Genomic DNA, 21,639 nt, shown 5'->3' with positions numbered 1-21,639 from the left:
TATTGTTTAGAAATGTAAGACGGCTATAATATTCAAATGTCAATTTCGTAATTGTCAAATCGATCAATTATTAATTTTCGTTTTCGTTCGGTGCTCAATATTTATTTCAAAAGTTGTTACATTAACCCAATTTGTCGTATCTTTTATGTAGTACCCATACGCAGCAATTACTATCTAACTGTGATGAAATGATATAATTATTTTTGGTAAAAATCTGTAATATCAATAATATTATCGGATATTATTCCAGTGGAAACTAGGTTTGCTACACAATTACCATTTATTTCCTCTTATCGTTAATCTATATCAAGTATTCTAACGTCTTTTATTATACCTTATATTCTAACATTCTTCCATCAAACGTACATTGATTCATTTCATGTATGACGCCATTGTTTATATAAACCGAACTTGATTTGGATTGTTTGTGAATTTGAATTTCACCTGTATTTTGTTATAAGATTTCGCAGTTCTTAAGAAAAAAATTTTTCATCAAAAGGTCATGTCATTTATAGCTTCACTAAGTTTGAAGTAGCATAATGCAGGCATTTTACATAGCCTTAAGTCTTTACAGTATTTTAACAGCTCCTTTGCAGGTGGAATTTTGTAAAATTAGTTCTTAGCTATACTCTACTTGGAAGAAGGAATATACCTACCAAAATTCTAAGTATCTAAGTTTAAAATGATTGTGATAAGTCAGTACTTAAATAGAAATCTCCTATATATACATATTGGGTTATTCAAATTGTTCAAGCATTGAACATTATAAATTATAATTAATAAATTTTGACTAAGTTTCAAACAATTTCCGATGAGGACTTTGAGGCAAATTATACATTTTATAAAATATTAAGTTACTTGTTTATTTTCAAAGTATATTGTATAAGAAAATATAAATATTATTATTGTATAAGAAAATATGTTTTAGCAACATGGAAGTATCTCACTCACTGACTTTGAATGAAACTGCGCTCCAGCAGTTACCAGATGACAAGAAACCTCATTTTATTTTTGAATGGCTACGTTTTCTAGATAAAGTTTTAGTTGCAGCACATAAGGTATGGTCTAATGTTATATTGAAAAAAAATGTTGAAAATTTCATATAATGCAATACATATGGCAAGTGGTGATTTTGTCTAATATTTAGGGTTGATGGATTACAAAGAATTTAGTAATATAATATTCATGATGTTATGTCTCATCAAAAGGTTTTTGATGGATTATATGTTGTAGCATTTTGGTTTAAGTAAATTTATTATTTATTGGATGATTATAACAGTTGTACTGTAATGAATGTATTGTCAACTATAATCTATTAAATGCCTAAATTGTAAATTTGTTTTTGTTAAGTGTTTAGTGTTAGGTTCCTTTGCAGTTACATACATCAGTGGTGTAGATAAATAGATGTAGAAAATGAGTTTAGAGCCCAAAAAAGATTCCTGAGGAATAACTTAATATACTTCTGCCTCACTATGTGTTTTTGTTTAGTAACATGATATATGTCATTAACCTGGTAACTTACCCTTGCCTTTTTAATAAAAGAATTCAGGGAGTAGTTCAATTGGAGGATAAATATGCTATGCAATATGTATGGCTAACATGGATAGAGACAGCCTTCAGCAAAAGAAAAGTATTTTCATTGAGTTAGGAGGCTTCCAGAGACAATTATTGCTTGCAATTATGAAATGTAGTTATTATAAGATAACATCATTATCATGTAAGACATAGGATATACACTGCTGGGCAGAAGCTTCCTTCATATATCTCCAATATTAGAGGTTTAAAGAGGCATGCATCCAGTAATTTTAGACAACTTAAAAAAGGTCAATAATGTACATGCATTTTATGCTGTGATTGTCTGTTCATTGTCTCTACTCCAAAACCATAGATTATGTTGATTGTTTGCAATTGTCTTTTGATGGCCTCATTTGTGATTTGATCATTAATTCATTGATATATATTTATTGTTAACAACAGCTTAATAATTTCGTTTTCTAGTCTGACATCAAGAGCTGCCAACAAAAATTAGTAGCTCAGCTTGTTAATCTACTCAGAGAAACACTTGGTCCACCGGCTCGTCGATTGCTTGCAAGATGCTTGGCAACTCTGTTCTCTGTTGGCGATACATTCCTACTTTTTGATACAGTTAATAAATGCAATGATATCATAAAAGTGAAAGATGATTCTCCTTCATATCTACCCACTAGACTGTAAGTGTATTAAGAATTACCATTTGACTACTATTATAATATAGTGTATTGAATGTAATGTATACTTCTTATATACTATTGCTTTACACTCAAAGTTTTATTCATTTATATTATGGGTAACTCCTAGAGATATTAGAGAAAAATAACATTAAAAGAAAAGTTTTTGTGTTAAAAAAAAAACAGAATTATAAAATCAAAGATTTTATTCTTTTGTTGAAAATTTAAAATCATTTGTATTGCCTCCATAGCAAAGCCTTTGGAGTGCAAAGGATTAATGTTTGCTTTTATATAGGCACTATTTAAAACTTTAATTTTTTAAGCTTCATATTCAGTACATAATTAACTACTTTGCTGCCTTTGTTAGGTCTTAAAATAATATTTTTTAATAATTTATGTACTATATGTGTCTTTCCTGTGATGGAACCAACACTCTTTCTTTTGTTAAAAGAATTACCTATGTATATTCTATAATTTAATAAAGGAATACTTCATGAGAAAAAAAAACATGTTGATGTCATCTGTTTATTATGTTAGGTACCATCACTTGAATGGCGTCTTTCTAAACCTTATCACAAAAACAGTTCTTAATATAGATTTTATCTGCATAGAAGTCTTAAATATTAATTTTGATAATCAGGGACTAATAAATCGCAAGCTCAAACTGTCGAACTCTCGGTAAAATAAAGGATAAGAGGCCTTAACAAATACTTCCTAATATTGTAGCTGCCTACAATATTAGGAAGTATTTATATGTGGTATATATTATATATGGTAATAACATTGTATAAAAAACTTATTAAATTTTATAAAAAAGGGGGATGGCTTTTTGTTGTTGTAAAAAGGTGTGGTAGTCCATAAAAGGTTGAAAGCCTCTAATAGTAATGTTTGTCAGTACGTTCTATGTAACTTTACATGTGTCCTTGCAGAGCTGCTATTTGTTGTCTTGGAAGTATGTATGAAAAATTGGGACGAATGATGGGCAGGTCATATGAGGAGACAGTTGCTACTTTGGTGAGATCTCTGAAAAGTTCCGAATCACAGACTAGGTTGGAAATAATGATTACATTGGAAAAGGTAAATGTTTTGAAATATTAACATTATTTACAGCACATATAAAATAGTACTGTTTTATTGCCACACCATTGTAGGCTCTCATTGAGTCTTCTAAGTATGCCTAGAAGTTCACCTGGAGTATTACAGAAGCTAAGGATTCAAAGTTGAAAATATTGAAAACAATTCATTGGGTTGTTGATATGGTAGTTCTAAGAATTTATTTTTTCTCTGATCTCTACGAGTACAAAACAATGCGGGTTCACAATTCGTAAGGGGGGTCCACAAAAATGTATCAGCCGTTGATTTGACTTCACCTATCAATGTAGGCAGATAATTTTTGACGTAACCTTATCAAATCAAAAATACCATACTTAGGATTTATCTTCACATTTTTGTCGATTTTTGGGTATATGAAAGAAAGATAGTTGGACATTTAATAGACAAGTTAAGTTTTTAGTGTTCTCTGAGAAAAAAAGTCTCTAAAAGACTGGTTTAAGTAAATTAAAACGGAGTTTCAAGTTATTCCTAAATATATTTTTGTCTTAATATGTGCTAGTGTCATTCAGATTTTTTTCTTCTATTTTTGATCAGAGGCATGATTATGTTTTTCACACAGAGTGATACTGCCCGATCGTTAACTACGGCTTAACACTAAGATTAAAATATTAAAATAAATTACTTGGGTCATTAAAATAATATTGTTCTAATATTTTTTTGTTTCTTAGATCTGTATAGGTATGGGAACGGCAGCGGGGCCGGCGTTGCGTGAAATTTCTCGTGCCTCTCGCACTGCGTTGCTGAGTGAACGAGTGTTTGCCGTGCGCGCCGCAGCTGCGCATGCGCTGCGACGAGTGCTGCCGCTGTTGCGCCTCGCGCCCGCTGATGTGGACGCGATTGCCGCCGCCTGCCTACGTGCCGCCCACCCCAGTGACTACGCCCTGCGGTCAGTCTTTCTCGGAACAGCTTACAAACCCTTTTTTACACGATAGATATGTACCTTAGAAAAGAATTTGGGGACCTGTTCCACAACTTTAAAAAACGTCAGTTGTAACAAGTTTATTTTATCATAAGCATTTATAAAAGAAAAACAATTTATATTTATTATAAATACAAATCCAAAAGTACTAAACATATAAACTGAAATTGAAAATAATAATCAATTTTGTAACTATTCTTCAAAATGCTGTTGTCATTGGTAAATGCGTCCGATATGCAGATGTCCAGCACAACTTTTGCGTTCAAAGAACTATGTATGCTCCCAATTGTAATTAGTTGCAGTATAGCTAAGTTTCAAAATAAGAATTAGGAAAATTGTACAAGTCATGTCACAAAAAATCTTGTTAATTATATTTATTCTTATGGGTAAACTGCAGTTTTTTAAAATCGTAAACAAGGTGGGTGTATATAGAGGGGACCTTAGCTTGAGATGTCGCTCCTCGATATCCTGGGATCACAGCGCACGCCAACCTCAAAATCATACTAGATAAAAGTATTGCCAAAGTTTCTTCTACCACTTCCTCCAGCGAAAGCCTTTTGGGTTTCCGAAGTGTTGTGTGTTGTTACACCTTAAGTACTTATTTTAAGTATCAATGTATATTGTGTATGTATATTGTATATGTAATATACATAAGCGATTAAAAATAGTGTCATCCGAATAAATTACAATAAAAGGAAAAAATATACATTAGATATTAAGTTGATGTTGTATATTGCAAATGCATTTTTTTACTCTAGGTGTGCTGTAGCAGAACTCTTAGGTGCTCTTATCGCAACCACTCAAGCTGGAGAAGTAACTACCACGAGTAGTAAAACGAAGATCGGCATTCAATCAGGTAATCTTGGTTGGTATTTGTTTTCGAGGATTAATAATTTTTCATACACATATTGGAATTATTACAATTTTATATGTAATATTTGTTGTGTTAATAATCCACTGTTACCGACAAAGCATAGTCATATATTTATTTATTTACACTTTTTGTATACCATAGCCAATAATATCCTTCCATATTTTACGCATAAATACTTTAATATTTATACCATATATATGAATACCTTGTTTAACGAGGGTTACTCAACAATAAAAAAATAGTTATACCTTAATTTAAGCTCCATAAGATCAGTAAGTCCTTTTAGGCACTTTGACAATAAACTCCATGCTATGCAAATATAAAAAGTGTATCAAATGTGAAAGTGAAAAAATTATATAGCAGTGAACAGGATTTTTAGTAAATCAGCATCACCACAAATCACCACAAAAAACCAACTGCGTTTGTTGTGGGCTTCACTTTAAACAGAACGCGTGTAAAACCCTTGGAGTTACGTATTTTAACTTAAAGTTTTCATTATAGTGGAGCATCTTTTAGTATTCTGTTTATGACGTATAAAAGTGATCATTATAAGTGATTCTAACTTGATAAATTAACAAACTAAATGCTTGTTGTTAAGCTATCATGTTTATATTTAATTTATTAGTTTTATATGATTAGTAAACTTGAGTAGTGTATAGTTAGTTAATGATAAAGTTTAGTTTTATTCATCCGATAGTCGCTAATGTTTTCTTGAATATTTATTCCATGTTAAAATCCCACCTTTACTATGAAATATTTATTTATCAAGAACATATTTTCAGTTCAACAAAGCAAAAAGGATCCACAAAAAAACGTGGTATCCTTGGACGAAGCTTTAAACCTGCTGATGAGTGCCTTCTTAAGAGGCGGTACATCATTTTTGAAGGGCGACATCATAAAATCCGGTTCGGGTGTGAATAGAGAAGTTCGTGTTTGTGTGACGCATGTAAGTAATCAAAGTATAACTACAGTTAGTTTGTAAACTATTAGAAAACTAAATTCACAATGACCATTTTTTTAATGATTTGTCTATGATTTACTTATATACATTTATTCAACAATTTTTGATAAAATATCTAAAGTTAAAGCTATATAAGCATTTACCCACAAAAAATACATATATGTAATTTATCTTATTAATTGTAAAATTTAATAAACAAAACAGCTTTAATTTCCGACATTTTAAACTTTTTTTCCAACCTTTTTAGTTTACTTTAAAAAAACTAACCTGCTTAGTACATCCTCGTATGTCTTTTTTTCTGACTTTCTCTTTTTAAAGGTACTAAAACTTAAGTAATAAGTGGCATTGACTTGTAAAGTGTGTCACAAAGTAATTTACAAATTTCATGTCTAAGTGACAAAAATGGAATAGTGTACTAAATTATAGTGAATGTTGTGTTTCAGGCATATGTTATCTTCGTTCAGAACATGGGGGGCGTGTGGTTGGAGCGTAACATGACAACTTTCCTTACACATGTATTAGATTTAGTTGCTAATCCAAAGGCTGCCAGTTCCCATGTGGATGCTGTTTATTCTAGGTAATATATTTTTACATATTTGATTGCAAATGTTTGCGTGAACGATGTATCCCCGCCCACTGTCACCTCAGATGAACAATTCTTAGACCTCGAGTATAGCCCTCTCCATTGTTCTTTGGGTGACCTTGAGCCTTATTCAATCTGTATATAATTTAATACTTATTATTCATTGTAATTCCATATATTTTTACAACGAAAAAAATAGTTACAATATGTTTACATTACAGAAAATGCATTAACTACATACTGCGTAACACTCTAGGGAAGATGCTCGGTGAAAAGGCACAAGCGTCGGCCTGTCGAGAGATTATACAAATTGTCTCCAAACAGATGAACAGCATCGACTTTAATCCTGAAAATGCCAAGGACTGTAATCAGGTGAAACTTTTCAATTTCATGTCGGATATTCATGTAAGAACACCTAGAGAAATAGTTTCATTAGTGTTTTATTTTATAATTTCGATTGCTACATGTGTTTACAATGAAATCTCTATCAGACTACCTATTTAAGCGCAGAAAGCATTTACAGTAATATCTCACTTTGCGTTGTGATTACCTTCCGAAAAAACACGACGCAAATTGTATTGCGATTTTCTATAGCAAATCCATGTAAAGATCGAAGACACGTTCCCAGGTTTACCTTTTTTGTAACCAAAAAACAAAACTTTAAAATTAAGTATTCTTAAGTAAAATTCACACTACTGTATTTTTAAGAAGCCTTTATTTGTAATCAACAATATACCTTCATTATCAACAACCTTTTGCCATGTGGTATATAAATATGCAATTCCGGAGAAAATTAATCGGTTTTTCTTTAAAATATGTTGACAGAAACGACATTACTTGCTGGTATTATTTCATATTACAGACAATTACATTTTTTTCTTTATACACTACTTTACAACACACTACTTAATTGCAACTGAACTTTAAAATTAGCAAAACAGAGTGAAAATAAAACTGCATGGATTTTAAGTTACAAAGAGAATTCCCGAGTTTTGATGACAAGGCGGAATAAGAAACAAAACTGCTATATTTTAGAAAAAAAAGACTCGAATCTAAAACCACGCAATTTTGAAAATGTAACGAGGTGAAAATTAGTATTAATTAAAGCAGCGACGAAACTTCGAAAAAATGACTTAAAGCGAGGCATAAGTATACAATTACATTTCTTCAGATGCTCTCCTATTGACCTACTTGAAATTTGAATTGACTTATTGGAAATTTAGAAGAGATGCCATGGACATCTCGTATCAGGTTCTGCAGGTGAAGTTATGGTGTTGACAAGTTTAATGTACTTTTAAATATGTCTGGACACCCTTTTTCGAATGAGGATATGTTACCCCAAGCAGTCACATAAGTAAGGGCTGACGGGCCGCATGAGAACTTTAGTTGTCACCTGAATATGACGTTGGATGAGAATCTATATTGTCACCGTGATATGGTTGACAGGATAGTCAAGTTAAGAGTGGTGTCAGTTTAACCCATGTCACTAATATTAATGATTACTTCTAATATAGATGATTTCAATCGTATTTGCTGAGGCTCAAGTGAGAACCAATGTATTGTTATTTATGCCTCATACAGTATGTGTCTATTAATATATTCTTACATCCGCTGCAGACCCTCACAACACTTACAAGCGTTAACCACACAGCAGCAGCGACTACTTCACCTGCGACACTCTGCACAGGACATCGTGTTATTCACAATCACCACACCACAACACTCATTCTTATGTGGCGGCCGCCCGATCTGTAACCGCGAACAGTGAGGGCGAACCGAGGTTCAATCCGGATCCTAGGCTCACTTGTGGTCAACGCTGCTGTCCCAAGCCGGCATATACACAACATTACTACTATACAGCTCTACTCGGGTTAAGCGGTTTACTACGTGCGAACGTCATCGTACAACTGGAATCCGTCCGAAAGTTCCGATGAAGCTGTAAAACCCCCCTGGTCTAATAGCATCAACTACAACAGAAACCAAGCAGTAATATATTCAACCAATTTTTCCCGATTTTTAATCACATTATTTACATGTGAATAAGTCGAAAGTATGTTAATAAAATATATATTGACATTTCAGGAGACATTGTTCAGTCAACACCTGCTGGTTTGCGCATTGACTGAGGCCGGGGAGTTGGCGCAACAATTGGGCACGTCTGTTCACAATCTGGTTACGGATACGTCTCTTAATATGATCGACACGGTTTTTACGGTATGAGTCTATTTTATTGTATTTTAATAAATATTGATTTAAAAACTATTTCATTACTACCTTCGCTATACATAATAAATTTGAACCATTATTAATAAAAAGATGTATGCCTAGTACCATTATATTGAAAACCATACATATTTACTGCCAGTCCAATGGAACCTGTTAAATTTTGTGGTGTGAAAGTGATCTCTGAGAAATTAAGCCTGAAAATCTCTGCTGTAGGTGCTACAGCATCCTTGTGTGGCGGCTCGGTTGGCAGCAGCGCGGTGCTTGCGGGGCGTGTGCGAAGCCCTGCCGGCTCAGATCGCTCCGCTTCTTGATCGTTGCGTAGATGCGCTGGACGCTGCACGTCCCACTCCTCATCACATATCCGGTATGTCATTTATTACTTCATCTGCAGGACATCCCATGCTGGATATGGGCTTCTCCCACAGTATTTCAAACGGCTTGCATCGAGCGTCTTCTGATGATTTTACAAGATTTTTTTTTAAATGTCTATCAACCTAGTGTGTTCACACCTTACGCTGTGCTTGGCGTTCCATGACCGCTTCCTAAAATCCTAGCGATCAGTAGCATTTTCGAATAAGATTTGCAAATTGATAGTACGAGAAATAGTAATGAAAAAGAAGATTAATCTCTAGAACCTAGAAAAATAGATTAGCCTTTCTTAATATCGATTGGAAGCGGCCAGCATCCAGCGTCTTACAATCACCTTAAAGGTTGTCGGTCTACCTTATTTGATATTCCATGCTCTTGCTGATCGATGGACCTCTGTGGGAATACACAGGTTTACAATAGATAGAGAAAAAAAAATAAGATGTGCCGTTAATATTTATGAAATGGTAGATATTTTCTTTGAATACCTCTATAAAATTTGGTTAGTCTAAAGCAAGCATGGCGCGGGGACCCAATTTTCGAATGTTATTTGAAGAACTGACGCTATGCGCCATTATAATAGAAAGACGATCAATAATTGGGTGGTTCTGTTTATTCAGGCATATGTGAACAGATATCTCCAAAATACTGGATATGATGACCAGTAAAAAAGGAAACCAATAAAATTGTTATTACTGGTTATATTGTTATCGACTTTGGATCATTTTTCCAATATGTACACTATAAATGCCAGTAGAGTCCAATTTGACAAAAACTGGTATCAAATTGAGCTTAAATTATAATGGTATGTTTTAAAATAAATCTAAGAGGGTTTACCGCTTCCTGGTCAGAGAGAAGCTCAATCTATTTTTTTATTCAATCTAGTGATAAAGCATTGATCTTTTAAGTTAAGGACTAATTGGTCCATCATTAACTTCAAGGCTCGGGTATAACTTAATCTATATTTTAATTTATATGCTTAAACATATTATCAAGTATGTTGAAAGTTTTTGAGCCGTTCAATATGAGGTAATAGGCCTTAGTGAGAAGAGAGTAGGCCTAGTAGAGTGAGGATATAGGAGCGCAATTAATAACAAATAAACTGTAATTTGAGATAGTAGAGCTTCGGTTAACTATATTTTATGTTCTTCCTTTGACTAGATCTTCACAGGTGTTTTTGTTTATACAACTTAGGGGTTCTCTTATAAAACATTCATACCATTATTTGTGAACATCTGTTTTTGCTATAAGTAAATATATTAAAAAGTGTTTAAGAGTACTATTGGAACAATTTAATTAATCATATTTAAATATTAACTCTTTATGTAAAGTTATTAATAAAAAATATTGTGACGACACTACCGTCAGTAACAATTTTTGAATGACCGGAATCTATCAAATACATTTAAAATGCTTTAAAAGGGCAATGAATGAATAAATAAATATTAAAAATTATATTGTTGAATAATTAGCTTGATAATGTACTCAAAATTACCACATAAATCGCTATTGTAAATGTTCAGTGGTACTTCCTCGAGGCTCTGTTACTAACAGTTCATTGCTAATTTTTCTAATTCTGTGATGTTTATAATTGTGTGGGTAAAATCTTAAAAAGGCGTTTGGTGTTAACTAGGTTACTCAGCGGCACTTGCTGCGATACTTGGAGCAGTTCGTCTCTCCCCTCTCGGAGTTCCGCACGGCAGAGGTAAAGTCGCGTTCAACGCCGCGGAACAGCTGCTGCGTTCAGCCGGTCAGAGCAGCCGTTTGACAGCCGCCAGAACCAACGCCGGCTGGCTGATTGTCGGCGCCATTTGCACCTTGGGTAAGTTTTATATAAATTGTGTGATTTTTAGTTACTATATATTCTTTCTTCTTACATTTCCTTTTAGATGTATTTTTTACGGTTATTTTAGCGGACAATAAAGTTTAAACATACAAATGAATAAAGTACCAAATTATTTTGCACAGTCTATCGGCAAATTAAAGTGGCAGTGGTTAGGTTCAATAACATACGTAACAGATGGCCGCTGGAGCCTTAAGGTTGTGGAGTAGAAACGCCGAACCGAAGAGCGCAGTGAAGGTCATTGGGCGTTGATGGATGCAGGCCACTTCCAACCAGTCTTATTGGAGATCTACGGGGGAAGCCTGTATCCAGTTGGGGACTTCCAACGGCAATGATGATGAATTATCACATTAATGTCGGACGCAACTCTTACATGATGTGCTTTATTTCTATCTATAAAAATTGGTACAGATAGCTTATCCTGGAAAGTTTTTATGAACATGATTCAGGAAATAACCCTGGGTGATCATGTGATTCTTATTATTTACTTAATGTTCTATTGTACTTAAATATTACACATGTCATACTTATATCTGAAACTTCATGGTATGCACCTGAAACACAATAACGCGTGTAGGTGCTGTTTTATTAATTTAAGTAAGTGCCAGGCAATAAACCCATGTGCTTTTTTACAGCCATAATTTTTTTGATAATTAAAATAAAAAAAAGTGTTATTTGGAGCTATGTTTACAATTGACTAAATGTATTGATTATTTTATTTATAAATAAAATAGTAGTGACGTAAAGAAATTAGGATTTATAACGAATTTTAAATAAATTCTATAGTGAAAGTGTTTCTTTAATGCAGGTGTTCCAGTTGTACGTGGCTTGTTGCCGCGAATGTTATTGCTGTGGAGGAATAGCTTTCCACGATCTACTAAAGAATTGGAATCGGAGAAAGCCAGAGGAGATGCTTTTACTTGGCAGGTAATCACTCAACGCTAAAATATTAATGAAAATAATGTTTTTATTTCCTTTATATCAATGTGTATCATCATCCTTATTTCAGTTGTATGACGTCCACCGACAGATTAAAGATTCTTCTATAGATTTACAATGCTTTTTTTATGAACAATAATAATTTTTTAATTTTCTAAACAAAAATGTTAATAATTTTGACGAATTTCAAAAACTAATTCAGGCCTCTCATTAGGCCAAGTATAAAAATTAAAATTTTAAAATTGATGCTAAAAACACTCAATGATTGCTCTTTATCAATTTAGTTGTATAATGTCCACTGCTGGATTTTAGCTTCCTATATGGATTTTCAATAAGACCGGTTGGAACTAGCCTGAATCCAGTTTCTCCCGACAACCATAGCAAAAAAGATATCCTTGTGGACGTCTTACACCGCTTTCCTAATCATGATCTCCTCTCTAAAACTTTAATGCCCCTGCGGCCAGCTGTTTTGCTTTCTATATAGCCTGCCTGCTTACTACTACTCCAACTTGCCAATATTCTGAGCTAAATACACATACATTTATATTTATTGTTATGATGAAATCATATGACAGGACATCTAACTTTTTTTGTCACAGGTGACGTTGGAAGGTCGTGCTGGAGCGTTGTCGGCGTTACACAGTTTGCTTATACACTGTCCATCGCTTGTTAACAATGAAGATACGGCGAAGAGGCTTACGCAACCCATCGATGGTGCTATTGCCGTTCTTACCAAGTGAGTTTTAATTTTTTATTGTCTTATTAAAATCTCGCTTACCATAAATCAAGATTTCTTTTCTTATGTGACTCACATGACAAGTTGCTTCGATCATCGAAGAACTTGAAATTGACTATGCATGCACATTCTATTGTTTCAAAACTACTTTCTTTTCAAATACTTCAAATTCTTTAATAACGTGGCGAGGATGTATTTAATTTGGACTATCTAATAAACTTATTAACGATTTAAATCTAAGGTAAAAACAAAAAAACTATTTATCACTTTTTTATTTTAACACCTAAAATTGAAATAAACAACGTTAACAAACGGCAATCCTTTTATAAATTAGCGCACACCTTAAAACGATTCTAATTAAGACAGTGTCTCTCTGACAATAATCTTTCTGTTTTTAAAAAATATTTCTAAGGATACCTACACTTCTATCACTTGAAATTCTTTTCATAAACATTTATCCACAACATTTTATCGCCTAATTGTAACAATAATAAAATTTAACAATGATTATAATATACATTTGTTTCCCTATTTCAATTCAGTGTGGGAACCGTGGTCCGAAACTATGGTGGTGCTTTGAAAGCCCCGGGGGCGTTACTACGGCTTCGTTTGTACCAGGCGTGCGGTGCTTTGGGCGGTGCTGGAGCTCCTGCGGCTCCGTTGTTGCGACTGCTGGCTGCAGAACTAGCAGGCTCCGCGGACCCCAGTGGAGCTAACGTTGCAACTGGTAAAATCTTGAAAAATAAAAGAACGCATGTAATATTAGATCTATTATATATAAGGAACACAAAACAAAGAAAAGCAAAATGATTAAAAAGAAAGTATAATATCATGTAGTGTACAACTAAAAGAATGGTTATTTACACATTCTCAATAGTATGTACTGCGCTTTACGAATGCGCACGGAGAGACGGTGGTGGTGGTGGTGGTGGTGGTGGTGGGGGGGGGGGCGGTGGAGTATTGGCCGCTTCGTCCGATGGAATGACGTTCTAGTTCGTTCTCCTTGCTTCCCAGCTTTTCTGAGGCGAGATACACCGTTTTGCTATATCTATAGACTGATTTTTTTTTCAACAAAAAGTATTATTATAAATATGTAGTAAAATGTTCTGAACTGAAGTCTATAAGACTTCAAAGTATTAGAGTGAGAGTATAAAGGAAAGAGATTATGAGAAATGGAGGGAAACTATTGGAAAGTAGTCTGAAGAAAGTTTTGCTGTCATGGCATTTGGACAGATGTTATAATTCATAAAAATCTCACTTTAACCGTAGGACGTCCATTTCTGAACTTAAGCTTCCCAAAAAAAAGTTCAAAAGGACCGACTTGAAGCGATATTCCTCCAGTATTTTTCGATGATCCTAACTAGATTGTTTGTGTACCTCGTGGGAGGAACTACATTCCTATGCGGTGTTTTTTGTTCTACGATCTCCACTTTTGGACCTAAGACCCCAGCAGCTATCTGTTCTGTCAGCTACGTGGCCTGCCGAATGCCATCTATGACTTCGAATATATTTACGTTCGTCTACGAATCTCCTCATTCACGATGAGATTTTGCAGAGAAAGCCCATACAGACAATGTTTGGGGTTTCACTTCATGGTGTATTCTTCGAGGTGAGAGATTGTGAATTTGGCAATAAGGCCCGAAGACCTTTACGTGACGTTGTTAGATTTATGAGAGTTAATTTTTTTTATTTAAGGCATGCTGAGAAACGCAATGCATCCCCGAGACACTATTTTGCTGGGCGAAGAGAGCTGGATTTACGATACTGATCATGCTGAAATAGAAGAGCAGGTAACAATAATAAAAATATAATAAAAATAAAATATACACATATTAATTGATACTCAATAACCGTCGAGTAGGTGCACTTTCACTTTTTAATTAAACTTATGATAAATTTAATTTACAGGTTTTATATGGCTTGCATGTTGCTGGGATTTAAATTGCGTAGTCAGTGTTTATTTATACATTGTAGTCATGTTCTTATTTTGAAAAAGAAGAGAATATCCGCATCGAATAAATGCTTGAGAAACGACCATCCATTTAACGACCATCACTCGACTCACTGTTGACCAGTTCCACGAGCTACATCAGTAACCTTAGTTCTTCTACGGATCTCATTTTTGATTTTATTTCGTAGTGACCTCCCAGCATAACCCCAGCTTCATTGATCTCTGGGTGACCTAGAGCCTTCTTTAATAAATATTACCTGTATTTATTTAAATTTTTTGTATCAAGTTCGATGTGTATATTGTATTAATTTTAAGGCGAGGCCGCTGAAGAAGGGAGGAAGGTTGAATAATAAAGACTTGGTGTGTTTCAGCTGATCTCACCGCTCAGTGCAAGCGGTTCTGGTGCATTGGAGCATGATCCTTGCTGCTTGTACCGCCTGGTGCCGGGCGCACAGCCGCTAGGCGTCGCAGTCATCGACGCGTCGGTCATGCTTTTCCCGCAAATATTCTCCAGGGCGGCCAATAAACATAGGTATACCAGTCTCTTTTCATATATTGTACTCATCCAATATCGATGTATTCTATAAATGCCTTAAACCAAAAATTAAGCTTTTAAATTTGTGTAAAATATTTGTATAATCAAGTATATCTAATTAAATTCGTCTTTTTGCCAAGTAATCTACTTCATCCGTTAAAATAACTTTGTTTTAGGCAACAGATGCTGGAACATTTCGCCGAATGCATTAAGATGTCAAAGGGTGCTCGTCAAGAGGCAATTCAGATCAACGTCTACACAGCTCTGTTACTTGCGCTGCGTGCTCTGGCGGAATTGAAGACCTCTTTGGGACAGGAGGCGGTAAAGAATATCGCAATAGACTTGATTATTGTAAGTTTTTATTTTATACTTCACCTACTTCTAATATCTTTAATATTTATATTTACACTGTGAAATTAAAATTATCCAGCAAACATTGCCAGGTAAACGCCGTGTAAGACCTCTCCACCCATAAGGAGAATAGACTGCTAAGGTTGCTCAGAGAATCTGGATGCAGGCAACTTTTATGAGGAAAGCCTATGTCCAGCAGTGGACATTCTATGGCTTAAATGATGATGCTGATGATATATTGCGAGCATCTGTGCGTTGTTTGCTGTGCTTGTCTTGTAGGTCATTGTAATTATTATTTTTTTTAATTTCTTAATTTATAGTAGAACTATACTGATGTAGACCTCAACACTTTTTCCTATTTACTTTAGGTGATTGCCTCGCTTGATAATGTATAATACATCTTCATCTCCTTGAAATGCAGGAGTTATGGATTATTACTATTCTTAAGCTTCATCATTCATCCAGCTTCTTCCGAAGACATTAACACAGCTATTTGCTGTCCACATTATAAGTGGATGGCAAAAAGTAGTACCACATTACCTTAGTCTACCATTTTTTGCTAATCTGAAGATGTGTTCCTAATTTGGTATATTGTTATGCAGAATGGCTTATCAGCGAATAGTAGTACTGTTCGCGCGGCGGCGGCGTCGTGTGCCGGTCGCTTGTGTGGATGTGTTACTGAAGCTGACTCCCAGGCACTGAGTGATCGTGTCATAGCGCTTGCAAGGACCTCCGCTAATCGCTCCATTCGAGCGGCTGCAGCAGCCGCCGTCGGCACCGTACAGCGAGCCAGGGGTGCTGCATCAAGCGCTGCAGCGCTACCAGTGTTACGAGCGTTAGCGCAAGACACGGCTGCTGTTGAATTGCAGGTCAGTACACGAAACTCTTTCGACTATGAAACTATGCGGTCCATTAATAAAAATAAATACACTTTTCTATAGGAATTTTTTGTTTCAATACAAATATCTATTTTTGTATTCTATTTGACTGTTTCTTACAGAAACTCATCTATTTATTAACAAAGCATATTTGAGTGGATACCGTAATTCCTGGTATATATATAAAAAGAAACCATAGGTCGGTTTATGACCTTAATCTTTTTTTAAAAAATGAACGGTCTCGGAAATCATAAATAGTGCAAATAAGAAAGCGTTTTAAAAACTTAGGTTACTTGTTAGTCTGTTTCTGGAGATGTTGTACTTCCAGAAGTTATAGGCCTGTTTCATTCCACTTCCAGAGGTTATAGACCTGTTTCATTCCAATAGAAAAAATATAACTTTGTGTTTGGAAAAACGTAAAAACTTTAAAGCTTGCTGCCAAATGATATACACTATTTTAAAAACCTATTAATATTTTGCTGTTATCAATTTAGCTTTTTATTTTATGTAGGCTGCGATAAACATTAGAAAATACTGATAATAACTCATATATTAGTAGTATCTCAATTTGTCATAAATATTATATTTAAAGCATTTAAACTAGTACAATAATCTGATATACACTTTGTTTACAGGTGTGGTCTCTGCATGCATTATCGGTGCTTGTAGACGCGTCAGGGCCCATGTTCCGTGGACACGTGGAATCTACTCTTAACCTGGCATTGAAGCTACTTTTCACTTCACCACCATTTCTTGAAGATTTACATCGTAGCATTGGACGTTTGTTGTCCGCTTTGATCACTGTCGTCGGACCAGAGTTGCAAGGTGATAAAATTAAAACAACATTTATTTATATAATAGTTTTTACTATAAGCCCTAAACTAATAAATAAAAACATATATGCTTACGAGTACTCATTAGGACATACTTGGTGGCGATGGTTTCAGAAATAATAAATAATCTAATGATAATATAGTAAAGCGTTTCCAAAATGCGGATTACTACATATTAAAATTAATAGTTTATTATCTGTCCTAGTGGATTAATATTATCTTGTAATAATATTTTACACAGATTTCAAAAATGATCGTGATAATCAGTTTTGAAATCGGTGTAATCACACTTTAAGTTTGCCACATTAAATTTATGTATAAATTGTGCAGTTGGCGGCGGTGCAGTGAGTCGGTTCATATGCGCATGCGCCGCACTGCAAGAGTGCAGCGGAGGGGGCGCTCGCGCAGAGAGTATTGGCTGCTTGCAGCAACTGCAGATGTTCTCACCACGCAACATCAACTTGCACCCGTTAGTTCCACAGCTTTGCGTGAGTATATTAAATTATTAGAACCATTATTACCATCACCGTGTCAGTCGGTGGATACATACAACAATGCTATCCGCCTTCTGTGACTTCCCATGATCTTGGCTATATCGGTCCACATCGAGAGAAGCTTTTCGGCTCCAACAGCTGTCGGTTTCACGAGCCTGCTGCGACTTCAAACTTGTAATTCTTCGAGCTACATCCAGTAATTTTGGTTTATATATTTTCATATTTTATTGATAAATAGATTACCAATATATTTTAAAACAAAAACATTATAGGTTATGAATATTTTGAAAAATTTATGCCAAAAATTGTTATGTGGTGTAATATTATGAGAGTCGTTTCACCTATCGCATTTGAATCATGGTTGCACAGACTTATTAAGACTAGGGGTCACTCGGGCAAATCATAAACTAATTAAACTTTTTTGGTTTTATTCTGGAATAGAATTCAATATTTTTCGAATGTACGAGAGTATTATTTTTGCTGTCGGTGGGCCACCAGTATTCGACCGGCGAACCGCTTGCGGCCCGCAGGACGCTGTCTGTGCAATCATAAAAAAATCATGGAGATTTGAATATACAAAATAAATTAATATTAATATATTTTAGATTGATCATTTTGTACAGGATGATTTAAAGCTTTTTGCTGAAAAATGAGCCAAACATTTACACCTTTAAAACTTTTACTTTTAATAATGAATCATGTTGTTTATCTAATTTTGAAAGATTAATAATATCAGAAAATAATAACCATTGCTACTCCAACAGAAAACGATAAGCATGTAGGATGTTATTAAAATAAATGTTACGACTTGTTAGAGAAATCAAAATGTCTTTCGCTTTCGTATTAAAACAATAATTTCCTGAATTTGTCCACATTAAAATAAATGCAAATATTTTTTTATTGCAAATAAGATTAAATTATTATAAATCACCTTGTATTTGTGTTTGCAGCGCGATTTGTCAAGTCCAGAATTGGCGGTGCGTCGGGCAGCGCTATGCTGTTTGAGGCAGCTGTCGCAGAAGGAAGCGGCCGAAGTCTGCCGCTACGCTTTGTTAGCCAAAGACTATGTACCGGCAAAACCATACTGTGGTATGCTTTAAATTAATTTATGAAACAAATAAAATATCTCTACAGAAACAAAATAAAATGGGGCGTTTACGAAGTACTTTAAACCTAACAGTTGTGCCAGACATCTGCATATCTGACATTCAACTGACTATAGCGTGGACTTTATGGAATTTCTTGTTGCTTTAAGACCTGTGGTCAAAAATAAAATAGATTAAAAAGTATCAACCAATCAAAGTTCTGTTAAAATTGCAATGTTGATGAAATGAATTTTATCTATATCATTAGCATTTTTTTTTCTAATTATACTTATGGTTTGAATTTTGTCTGTGCACTAATATTATTTGTTTTCGTTATGAAAATGAAATATTTTCGTTTTATATATATTTATACACTATGGAATTAATTATCACTTCTTTATTAAATTTACCATGTGTGACATTAATTTATTTACTGAATTTTTGATCTTTTTTCCAAGGAACTTCCTTGTAAAAAAAGGTTGGGTGTACGTATATAGAGAAAGTGTTTGTGTAGGTGTGGCGATAACGGAGGGCGGATTACCAGGCGCGTTGTTCGCTTACCTGGACGTGGAGCGAGATGTGACTGCGCAAGCTCACGCTCGCGACGCCCTCACCTGTTGCCTGCTAGCGTCTGCCGGCGCTCGGCTACTGCGTGACTGGCTGTTGCTTGCCAAGCGCGTACTCACTCTGCGACTTGGTTTGTTTATATTTTCTTTGATAATTTTAACACTATATTGACCATCGATTCCAAAATCATATTTTCCAATAGAATTACATAATGAACTGATACCTCAACCCTCCTAGTCAAATTACATTCAGAATCAAATACCTCGTTAATTTTTTTTTAAATTGCTTAAAAACAGTAAATACCAAACGCACTTTTGTATTTTTGCCTGTCAGGCATTAAAACTTCGGTTTTATAAAATCATGGTTTTAATGTATAGTTGGGCAATTGTGTTATATTATTCATAAAAAAGATATCCATGATTTACACAACTTAATTTCATCATCATTTTAGCCGTAGGACATCCGCCGCTGGACATAGGCCATCTCCATAGATTTCTAGCGACCTTAACCTAGGCTAAGCTAAAGTGTATACTTTATCACAACTTAACTTGGTATAATTAATTGTATATATTTTCAATTTTGTTAACAGAAGACACCAGCAACCAGGAAATAGATTTAGACGGCGAAGGTGATGACGATCAGGCAGAGTTTCACGCAGAGTCAGAACAGTCCACGCACCCGGCTATTCAGCCGAGATGGTCTACAAAGGTTATTGTTTTAATTAAAAAATGCCACAGTCGATTGACATAAATATTAGAGGTACAGATGACGCATAAACTAACTCCTGATTAAGACTGTCTACCTGTTACAGTCAAACTAAAAAACTAAAATTATTTTCTAATGCAAAATTATAAAAAATTAAAAAAATCTTTTCAATATACCTATAACTTTTATAATTTCTCTTCAGAATCAGTTTTTCTCATTAATGTTCTTAAAGATCATTAACTTTGACTCAAGTTACTCAGTGAACTCAACTTCATATTGCTGCAATATCACCAACATCATTAAAAGTAAATTGGTTGCTATGTTACGTAACACATGCAGCCTTAGTGTTGTCCTACAAAAATTATTTTTTTTACACAAGCTGTATTTTAAAGTAGAAAATTCGTTTGCGCAATCAGTTGCAGATAATGATATGATAAATTCAAATAAAATATCTTCTTTTTTATAAATTAGTAGAATATATTATTTGTCAAAAAATATTTGGTGGATGGTGCTGGTTGCGTCATTGTTAAGTTCCTAGGCTATTTTAAATAGCTTACAACTTATAGAACTGTTTTTTGTTTCAAATGATGTGATGTTCTCGTAATTAAGGTAAATTTGTAGTGCTTTTTTTACTTAATATTTGATGGTATAAGAATATTATTTTATTCTACTATAGGTGTTCGCAATGGAATGCATACAGAAAATAATGGGGGCATGTGAAGCAACTGGAGACAGCGCGCATTTCGATCTTGTGAAAGCCAAAGAAAAGTTGCGAAGCGAGCCTAATGGTATGACTTTTAAAAGTTCATTGTAATATCACATATAGGTTTTATTTATTTATATATTTACGATATGTAATTAAATTTGTTTAATATATTTTCAGGTGATTATTTATCTCTCCATTTGTCGGATCTGGTTCGCATGGCGTTTGTGGGGGCGACCGGCGAGTCCGATGCCTTGCGGCTGTCTGGGCTTCACACACTCCAGATGATTATCCAGCTGTTTGCCCGCGCTCCCGAACCGGACTTCCCCGGCCATCTGTTGCTCGAGCAGTATCAGGCGCAGGTCAGTTCAGTTAATGTTACGAATGATGTCGTCTATGGCCCATAAATACAAAAATCTACAACGATACTGAGTTTAACTTGTAATAGCGCCGTCTAGCTGTAAGAACGAAATAAGTTCGTGGTAAATTCGTGATACACTAAGCTATATTTAATTATGGTCTGTTATTCCAATTCAAATCATCAAAGGATTTGTAGTGAGTCGAGGAACAACTTACTTTTTCCCCTCTTTCTTGAAAAGGGACTTTAAAAGTCCTATTGTATTAATTTTATTTGAAGGAGAAATATAATGATAAGCGATATTTAACAGATGATTTCTTGGCTAAGGAAACGGGGCGGTATAAATTTCATCATTAGCCTCATCATTTCAGCCGTAAGATGTCCATTACTGGTTTTAGCCAGAGTTTTTTTA

The 21,639-nt window shown here is 34.5% G+C and overlaps 1 protein-coding gene across 1 annotated transcript in view; it reads left to right on the top strand.

Moving 5' to 3' along the window:
- The first annotated feature begins 98 nt into the window (after positions 1–98).
- LOC137920148 (HEAT repeat-containing protein 5B) overlaps positions 99–21,639 on the top strand; it is a 34,518-nt gene continuing 12,977 nt past the window's right edge. The window contains exons 1-26 of the mRNA XM_068763393.1: positions 99–260; positions 929–1,058; positions 1,999–2,210; positions 3,137–3,284; positions 3,989–4,206; positions 4,998–5,095; positions 5,896–6,059; positions 6,518–6,651; positions 6,879–7,029; positions 8,740–8,871; positions 9,097–9,247; positions 10,883–11,071; positions 11,901–12,019; positions 12,631–12,767; positions 13,310–13,494; positions 14,463–14,557; positions 15,090–15,250; positions 15,430–15,604; positions 16,207–16,473; positions 17,118–17,307; positions 17,646–17,803; positions 18,760–18,898; positions 19,409–19,591; positions 20,051–20,169; positions 20,843–20,954; positions 21,050–21,231. Coding sequence (XP_068619494.1) covers positions 933–1,058; positions 1,999–2,210; positions 3,137–3,284; positions 3,989–4,206; positions 4,998–5,095; positions 5,896–6,059; positions 6,518–6,651; positions 6,879–7,029; positions 8,740–8,871; positions 9,097–9,247; positions 10,883–11,071; positions 11,901–12,019; positions 12,631–12,767; positions 13,310–13,494; positions 14,463–14,557; positions 15,090–15,250; positions 15,430–15,604; positions 16,207–16,473; positions 17,118–17,307; positions 17,646–17,803; positions 18,760–18,898; positions 19,409–19,591; positions 20,051–20,169; positions 20,843–20,954; positions 21,050–21,231 — 3,945 coding nt within the window. The 5' untranslated portion in view covers positions 99–260; positions 929–932. The remainder of the gene's footprint in view (positions 261–928; positions 1,059–1,998; positions 2,211–3,136; positions 3,285–3,988; positions 4,207–4,997; positions 5,096–5,895; positions 6,060–6,517; positions 6,652–6,878; positions 7,030–8,739; positions 8,872–9,096; positions 9,248–10,882; positions 11,072–11,900; positions 12,020–12,630; positions 12,768–13,309; positions 13,495–14,462; positions 14,558–15,089; positions 15,251–15,429; positions 15,605–16,206; positions 16,474–17,117; positions 17,308–17,645; positions 17,804–18,759; positions 18,899–19,408; positions 19,592–20,050; positions 20,170–20,842; positions 20,955–21,049; positions 21,232–21,639) is intronic.

Source organism: Battus philenor, unplaced genomic scaffold (assembly GCF_028537555.1).
Source record: "Battus philenor isolate CCGP_79_NKW_IND1 unplaced genomic scaffold, ilBatPhil1.0.hap1 SCAF_18, whole genome shotgun sequence".
NCBI classification, from domain to species: Eukaryota; Metazoa; Arthropoda; class Insecta; order Lepidoptera; family Papilionidae; genus Battus; species Battus philenor.
This window is presented reverse-complemented; position numbering and strand designations above follow the sequence as displayed.